The 8,796-nt window shown below is 37.2% G+C and overlaps 2 protein-coding genes across 2 annotated transcripts; one reads left to right on the top strand and one right to left on the bottom strand.

The window, feature by feature from the left end:
• Positions 1-4,486: 4,486 nt before the first annotated feature.
• On the bottom strand, positions 4,487-5,002 carry LOC309962039 (keratin-associated protein 13-1-like; the record flags this gene model as incomplete). The annotated part of the gene is given in 2 exon segments (XM_082839561.1): positions 4,487-4,894; positions 4,898-5,002. Coding segments are annotated over 2 exon segments (513 nt in total).
• Positions 5,003-5,209: 207 nt separating this feature from the next.
• Positions 5,210-8,488, top strand: LOC309962495 (keratin-associated protein 15-1-like; the record flags this gene model as incomplete). The annotated part of the gene is made up of 3 exons (XM_082840381.1): positions 5,210-5,231; positions 8,019-8,135; positions 8,331-8,488. The coding sequence occupies 3 exons, from the start codon at positions 5,210-5,212 to the stop codon at positions 8,486-8,488; spliced, it is 297 nt and encodes a 98-aa protein (XP_082696507.1).
• Between the last annotated feature and the right edge of the window lie 308 nt (positions 8,489-8,796).

Here is an 8,796-nt window from a genome sequence, read left to right as displayed (position 1 = left end):
GGGTCTAGATCCTTTCGAGTATTGAGATCAAAGTCTCTACTCAGTACAGCCATCATTTTCATTCTCACCATTTACCACTGTTCTTTTATTCTAAAATCATCAGTTTCTTGCATCATCAACTTTTGAGAGACTCTGAATTTAATGAATAACCCAGTATGAAGTCCTAATATCTGTACTATTGATAGAAAATATGCTATTGGATTTTCTTGGAAGAGCAGTTGAAAATGAAAACCTTAATCTGATAAATTTATATTGTCATCTAGCACCGAAATATATTGTTCGGCTTATTATTATTTGCCTATAGTTTATTTAGGATTTGGGAATTTAAAATAAAGACCAATATGACTCTGAAACTGGGTTTGGGAACACACATTTTGATAGATTTGAGCAAATTTCTTTTGTCAGTGCATATGTTCCCTACTGGGAGTATTTATTTCCTGGAGGTCCATATTTTGTATGTCTCAATATCAGTGACACTTGCCTGAGAATGGAGGCATGGATTTCTGCTGATAAAGGAAAACAGAGAAATTGGCACAAAACTAGAAATGCAGGCAACAAGAATACAATATAACTTATAAGATAAGGTTACACATAGACCAAAAACGTACCTGAAAGTCTAGTATCTGAGTGTGGATTTTCAGCTAAGAGAAAAGATGAGCCTTAAACAACTGCTAAGATAGATGTTTTGCTCCCTGTTGCTTGGCATAAGTGCCATGATCCTTCCCTGAGCCTGGTCCCTGAGCATGATCCATTCATGAGCCGTCCCTATGAACATATGTAAAGAGATGCACAATGACCTTAAGTGGGGAGTAACTGGGTTAAGGCGGTGTGGGAAAACCTCCTGATGCTTCTCCAAGGTTCAAACTGCATCAACTAAGAGGAACACACCTGAGCAATGTTGAACAAACATTTGTATCCATTAGTCTTAGCCTGAACCCCTCTCTCCCCAAAAGCAGAGCTGAAGTCAAAACCTTGGGTGCAGACAGTGTATTTGCCACGAGACCCCAGGGAGCTAGTTTGGGAGACCATGGAAGGTGAAAGAATGAAAGACGAAAATTTCACAAAGGGACATATTTTTTGGTTGACTTTATGGTGGGCACTGGGGACTCAATCGTTCAGGGCCTTTTTAGGAATGTATAGAATGACTTTTGGAATTGTCCACCCCAGGATCTGATCAACAGGGGGAAGCATTTATGCATCAGCTTCTGTTTCCCATTGCTAGAATGTTGTCCCTGATGTTTGCCACTTTTCTGGAACGTCATTACCTGTGCAAAGAGGATTCATAGTGTGTTCCTTTTGTTTTCCTGGCTGTGCCCTCTGAGAAACCCAGATAGAGAGTGAAAGAAAAGTTGTCTATGCATGAAGGGAGAGACTGTCTGTGCAAAGAGGGTTGAAACCTGCATGAAATTGTTCACCATAGCTGTGCCTGGGATCATAGGTGAGAAAATTAGGATATAACAGAGAATACAAAGGTACCAGATATACCACTTGCATTTAATGCTCAAACATCCTTGTGAGAAAGACAGATATTGTGTCATATAGATCTTTCTAGGCATGAAGGAATGAAAAGTCAAAAAGAATTAGAATCTTGCCCAAGGTTATACGTCAAAGATCTATATACATATATATGGAATTTAAAAAAAAAAATGTCATGAAAAACCTAGGGGTGAAACAGGAATAAAGACACAGACTTACTAGAGAATGGACTTGAGGCTATGGGGAGGGGGAAGGGTAAACAGTGACAAAGCGATAAAGAGGCATGGACATATATACACTACCAAACGTAAGGTAGATAGCTAGTGGGAAGCAGCCGCATAGCACAGGGAGATCAGCTCGGTGCTTTGTGACCGCCTGGAGAGGTGGGATAGGGAGGGTGGGAGGGAGGGAGATGCAAGCGGGAAGAGATATGGGAATATATGTATATATATAACTGATTCATTTTGTTGTGAAGCTGAAACTAACATACCATTGTAAAGCAATTATACTCCAATAAAGATGTTAAAAAAAAAAAAAAAAAGATCTAGTAGAATCCAATCTCTTGAATTAATCTTTTCTTGTTCTTTCCTGACGCGCAGGCTCAGCGGCCATGGCTCACGGGCCCAGCCGCTCCGCGGCATGTGGGATCTTCCCCAACTGGGGCACGAACCCATGTCCCCTGCATCAGCAGACGGATTCTCAACCACTGCGCCACCAGGGAAGCCCTGTTTGTTTTTACTTCCACAAGAAAACTTAGGATTTAACACGAGTGAAAATGATTTAGAATAGTTATGTGACCTAAATGAAATGTATGCATCAGAGTGATATATTAACACAGCTTTTGCAACTACTAGTGATAAATAATTATCTTTGGAAATAATCGTCTTAAAATTTCTATCTTTTGAAATAGATACTGATGCTTCTTCAGCAAAATTGCCTCTTTTATTTTTCATGTGGTAAGTGATATTTCTGACCCCAGTGGTGGAGAGTTAATGTTATTGGATTGCTGTACAAGTCATATATTCACCATCAATTTGCTTTAGTAATAGATATTAAGTATTCACATTTTTAAATTAAATATAAACTTTTAGCTTTAGCTCTTTGCTCCTAAAAAGATATTTTTTTGCAAAGGTTAAAGAAGAAAGATGTTCCCAAACAATTAAATGAGTAGTTGTAGATTTAAACAATACAACATGTGGCCAAGCCACTGTAGCAAGAGCATTTAGATTAATACTTATATGCTGTGTGCCACCCTCAATTTTAGGCCCATATTTTATGTACACCTAATCAGTAATTCTAAATTCCCCACTATCTCCACCAACTGGTAGTTTGGGGTGTATTATTGCATCTTGCAGGCTGTGGAAAGAGCCGTAGCAGTACTGGCTAGGTTAGAATGACAAATGACCCTCCAGCAAGATTTGAACATGTGAGCTGTCCTACCGCTTGTATCTGAGTGTAATTCGTTTTCCATGGTCCCTCTGCAATAAAAGGAGTAGTTCCATTTTGTTCAGGCAGGATGACCAAAGAAAGGATAGGATATGGCTTGTTTTCTTTCAGATTTAACACTGGTTAAAGTGAAAACTCTGTACACTATACATGTATGTCATACTCCACTAGATGAAACCATAGGAAAAGCAAAGTGGTTTCCTAAACTGATCATCACTTATGTTAACTCAATTATTCATTATAAATAAAAAGTGAAAAATCTAAGACAATTACCAAATGGGACTGGATGCTGAGACAAATGGAATAAACCAAGACATATGGTTACCCTGTGGGTGAGAATCTAGGTCATCTGTATCTTTCAGTAATGTTGTTCTTGACATAATGGATAAAAGTTTGGAGCATAACTGCTGATTCAGGAGTGATCAGCTCCTTAAACATTTAGTTGAATGTTGTAACAAGAGAATATTTGCATTGTTTTTGAATTTCATTTTCTTTTTGTTTGTTTTTTTCCAAACAAATGTTATCAACAGAACTAAAAAAATAGTAGCAATTGGGACTCCATCAAACTTGTATAACAGATTGTATGGAAAATGTTGGGCTTACTTGCTAATAAGTGCTGGAATGTGTTAGATGTTTCATTTATAAATCAATTAGAAATTTCATTTGATTTCTCCTGTAAAGCTGAGAGAACTGGAATTCTCACCAAATCTAACTCACTAAAATCTAAGTTCTTACTGAATATCCCCATTTCAATTTCTCAAATATTTTAGAATGTATTTATGATTAACTTTCCTTCCAGAATTATATGATGTAGTCAATTTAATATACCTTACAATTTGTAACTATTTTATATAAAAATATTCATTTCTAATGCACGACAAAACCAAAGGTCACAGTTATTTGTTTGTAGTCTTAAAAATGTATTTTCAGGTTTTATCATATGAAGGTATTAACAGATGGAGTAAACATAAAAGATGAAATAATTTCTTCCAAACCTAAAGGACACTGGGCAATTTTACATTTTAAAGTAAAGATTTTTTAAATGATGAATACAAGATACAGAAATATTCAGCCAGATATTTAGAAGTAGTTTTGAAGACAAAAAGTAAACAAATAATGTTAAAGCCAATATGTGGATGTCATATACCACATTTTTTTTTTCGGTATGCGGTCCTCTCACTGTTGTGGCCTCTCCCATTGTGGAACACAGGCTCCGGACGCGCAGGCTCAGCAGCCATGGCTCACGGGCCCAGCCGCTCTGTGGCATGTGGGATCTTCCTGGACCAGGGCACGAACCTGTGTCCCCTGCATTGGCAGGCAGACTCTCAACAACTGTGCCACCAGGGAAGCCCTACCATATTTTTATTTAAACTTACAACACTTTTTTCTACTAGTAATACCAATTAGTGGTATTCAAATTATCCCTAAGCCATAGTAGGTAACAGTAGAAGTCAAATTTATAAGCTAAATGTAGGACAAAAGGTCAATAAATCGTATAGATATTGATATAGCAGGTATTGTATTAAATTTCTAGATGTAGTAGGTATTGTGTTCACGCATAATATTAGTAGAAGCCAGGTCCACAGGTTGGTTGGAAAGAAAGAGACTGGCAGCTCCTAGAAGAGAGGTAGGTCAGAAGGTAAAAGCTGGATCTACAACTTAGGGATGAGAAAGCACTGGGACCACAAACCGCTGATTGGAAACCACTGGATCCAAAGCCCAGAGATGGGATGCCACAATCAAAAGATTGAAAGTTACTTGGAGCCAAAGCCCAGAGGCCCAGAGACACAGAGTAAGTCATCTGGCAGGGAATGAAGAACATGGAGGTCCTCCGGTGGTAGCAGGACGTCTGGCAGGGACTGGACACAACATGGAATGTCTGGCACCTGATGGGATCACAGCAAGTCTCCTGACAGCCAGTGTAGAGAGAGGAGTGCAGATGGTAGGAGCTGGGAGAGCAGCGATCAGTGCTTTAGACCAGGTCTCTGGGGTAAGAAGAGCCACAGGAGAAGCCTGAGTAGCGCAGGTGGTCCCCAAGGGAGCGGGAGGAGAAGTTTCCAGAGCAGCGGTAGTAGGACATGTTGACAGGACATGTAACTTACAATGGGAATACTCTAAGTTTGAATGTCGCTTTTTCAACAGGGGCATTTATATAATCTTATCCTTGACTGTGTCATCCACATGGTTTATAAAAACAAGTCATCTTCCTCTTTTTAAATGAATTGGAAAAGATCAGCATAGTTATACATATGTAGTATTTGTGTTTTTACAACTGGAAAGTGCAGTCATGTTTGTGCCTTGGAATTCAGGTAATTGGAATCAGGTAATAGTATTGAATTTTCAAAGCTCTTAGTCATCCTTCTCTACCAAAGGTCACTGAGCAGATCACTCAGAAAACTTTAGATGTAGTGTCTGGGCTGAGGGAAGCGGGCTTAATTAAAAATAATTGATACCCCTTTCAAAGTCTGTCTCAAAATCGTTGTCATCTGGATAACAAAGTTGCTAACTGATCTACTCAAAGTCATTTTTTCAAAAGCAAAAACATACATTGACTGTTACCAGGAAGTGGAAAGTTTACCTAATGGACAGTGCCATCAGGAAGCAGCAATGGTAACATGCAGATGTATGAGGATTATTTTTTTACATCGGATCTTGATTTTAATGGCTTTAGTGAAATATTAACTGAGAGATCCCCTTATTTCTGATGTCCCTGCTTAAAATTGTATGCAAACTAATGAGTCAGTCTTAGTTTTTCTGTCTTCTGTGTGTGTCTTTACTGTAGAATGAGTTAAGTATTAAATATAAATTTCTTTATATTAGTTTGGAATGTTAGAGGTTATTTATCTAAGATGCTGGAAAAAACAAACATTAAAAATGTGGCAAAAATGCCTAGTATTTCTCTCTCTAATCAGAGGCAATGTTTACCACTAAAAGGATTCCCCAGAATCTGAAAAATGCCCCTGTTCTATAGAAAGTTTATAAGGTAATTACCTTGAACTTTTGGAGCAAAGGAGTCATCTTAAGCAGATTCTTCCTTTGCCTCAGAAAGCGACATATATCACTTTGACTTAAATTGTTTTCAGGTGTTTCTGACAAGTATTAGAAAATTTCTAGAATAATCGTCATTTTTTTTGTTATTGTTCTATGACTTGTATTCCACCTCTGTGTAGTAGGCTAATGAAGACCGACAACCTTGAAGAAGAGGAGAGATTAAGAAGGTTTATCTTTCTGTGGTTTCTGTGCTGTTTGATTTGTTCATTTCATAGAAAAACATTTCCCTTCTACTTTTGAACAAAAGTGCTTGGGTACACAAACCTCCATTTTGTTGAGAAAAGGATGTTCAAAATTACTTAATATCTGATCTCATAGAATATTCTTCCACAGAAATCGCTTATATAAGAGTGGATGACATTGAAGCAAGCAAATTCAATTTGGCTGAGTTAAATATTTATATGGATGTTTTGATGTTCAATAATTTATTAACAAATAAAACAGGAAGGTTTGGAATCTACTAGAATGTTTTTTCTATTCATAATTAAGAAGCCTAATAAATAAGAATTGTTTATTACAGAAATGGAGCACGTATTATGTTACCTAGTATATGCAACATGATTGAAGACCAATTTGTCTACTCAAAATGTTCAGACTCATAAAATCTACAGTTTGGAAGGGAGTTTTGCAATTACCTTCAGTACTCAACCATGTTGGAATCCCATTTACAATACCTCTTTAGGTGGATATCTAAGAAGTGCCCCCAAGATGGAAATCTCACTTACCTGCAAAAGTACCTTGTTTTAGATTTTTAGCTGAATCTTTCCTCAAAACTTCCACTTAGTAATTTCAAGTCTTCATAGAATGAGTCTCAGCTCATTTCCATTGGACAATACATCAATTTTTGAAGATAGATGTCTTAAGAGATTTGCCTATACCCACAAGTTATCTTAAGCCATCCCTTGTACCAGGCACTACTCTATTTACACTTAACGATGATGAACTTTATGAGAGAGTCTAGAAAAATACTTATACTAGTCCTCTAGGCAGAATATATATACGTCATTTGATATATTTACCACATCAGAGGTCCCAAAAGGATTCATTCTCTTTTTTACATTATCATACATTTTGATAACCTCCACTCTCAGTTCAATTTATAAAGATCATTTGTAACTATGAATTTTTCTAACTTGATCTTTCGGTGAAGTTTACCCGGGGTAGACACTTTCCTAATTTCTTGATTTTACTTACCTTCTGTAATAAAAATCCCACTCTATGAGTGAAAACTAAGGAAATAAAAGCCCATATTTAATGTATACTGCTTATCATTTACTTCTCAGTAACATCAACACCACCAAAAGTTACTTAAACTTTATGGGGATAGAGATTTTTTTGAGAATTAAATTTATTGATGAGTTCTTTCAAGAAGCAAATCAACTTCAGAACAAAAATTTCTTGACTTAAGTATTTTTATAATGTAATCTTCAAAGCACTCCTGCAAATACTGAACCTTTACTTTTAAATCAAAAACTCACGCACACAAGAGCAGCTTGGGTACCTGCTATAAGAAAACTAGAATGTAAATGTGTTAAACACTCATCTAATGTTTGTACCAATTGAGGATTGTAAGTAGGTTATTTCTTCTATAAGGTACACAAAATTTGGGAGATGGAGCAGATATTGAGGGTTTCTTTTTCTCAATCTGGTTGCTAAACTTTGAACTAAATAAATGTCCCCTCCAGAATACAAAGTATTTTTTAGAGCCTTAAACACAACAAAATTCTCACTGTGTTACCCATTCAATACAATATCTTTAAGGATAGGATGAATAAAACACCAATCTTATAGGTACAATTATAGTACAGTAACATTTTTGCTTCATGAACAATTACTTTAAAAAACGAATGCAATTCTTTCATTTAAAAGTCCACATTCATAAAAAAAGGTCTTTGAAGGTTAATGTATTTCATTTGGACTAGAACCTAATTAAGTGTTCTTATTAAAATGGGCACATGCTATCACACCCATTGCTAGAGTACAGTATATAACTGTCCACTATAGAAGGTAATGTTCACACTCACAAACTTCCCTCTGCAACTCAGTTGAACTTAGAACTCCTGACAACATTTCTTTCAACTGCAGCTCTGGAAACTTCTCCTCCCTCTCCCTCAGAGGTTACCTGGGGTACCCAGTTGCCACCTATGATTCTTTATACCCCAGCAATATAATCTACCCCCACCCCAGCACTTTCCAGCTGGGATCCTCTCTCCACGGGGGTTGTCATGAGACCTTCTTTAAGCCCACCAGCTTCCAGACACCCTGGGCTGTGACCAGATCCTACTAGAAATCCTACTTCCATCCAAAAAATATCATCTTCCACAGTCCCTGGCAAACAAATTACACTGGATCTCTAGGTTTTGGAAATACTGGCCTTGGATCTTTTGATTATGGAAATACTGGCTTGCAGTCTCTAGGGTGTGGATCCAGCTTCTGCTGCCCAACTTACTTTCCTTCCAGGAATTGCCAATCATCTTGTTACCAACCAGCCTTTAGCTCTCGTTTTTTTGCATAAATTTACTGAATGTCTCCCGTTACCTCATGGTTATATCTGCACTTTATGAAACTTTAACACTCAGCCTCTCCAACGTCTTTGACTACTGACCATCTTCAACACTAGGACTCGCTGTCACAGTCCTCCCAGAAGTAACAAAGTAACCTTGGCCTGTAACCTTTTCTAAATCAGACATGTGAGATGTATCTTGAATTTTCATTCCTATACCAATGTTCTGAATCATTTCTGTTACTATCTTAATAAGATTCTTATTTTCCTCCTGAGACTCTTTCACTTAAGTGTATTTCAAATAGATATGGCATTTAAAA

This window comes from Leucopleurus acutus, assembly GCF_964270905.1.
Source record: "Leucopleurus acutus genome assembly, chromosome: 5".
Taxonomy (NCBI): Eukaryota; Metazoa; Chordata; class Mammalia; order Artiodactyla; family Delphinidae; genus Leucopleurus; species Leucopleurus acutus.
The sequence above is the reverse complement of the archived record's forward strand: the minus strand, read 5'-3'. Positions and strand labels throughout refer to the sequence as shown.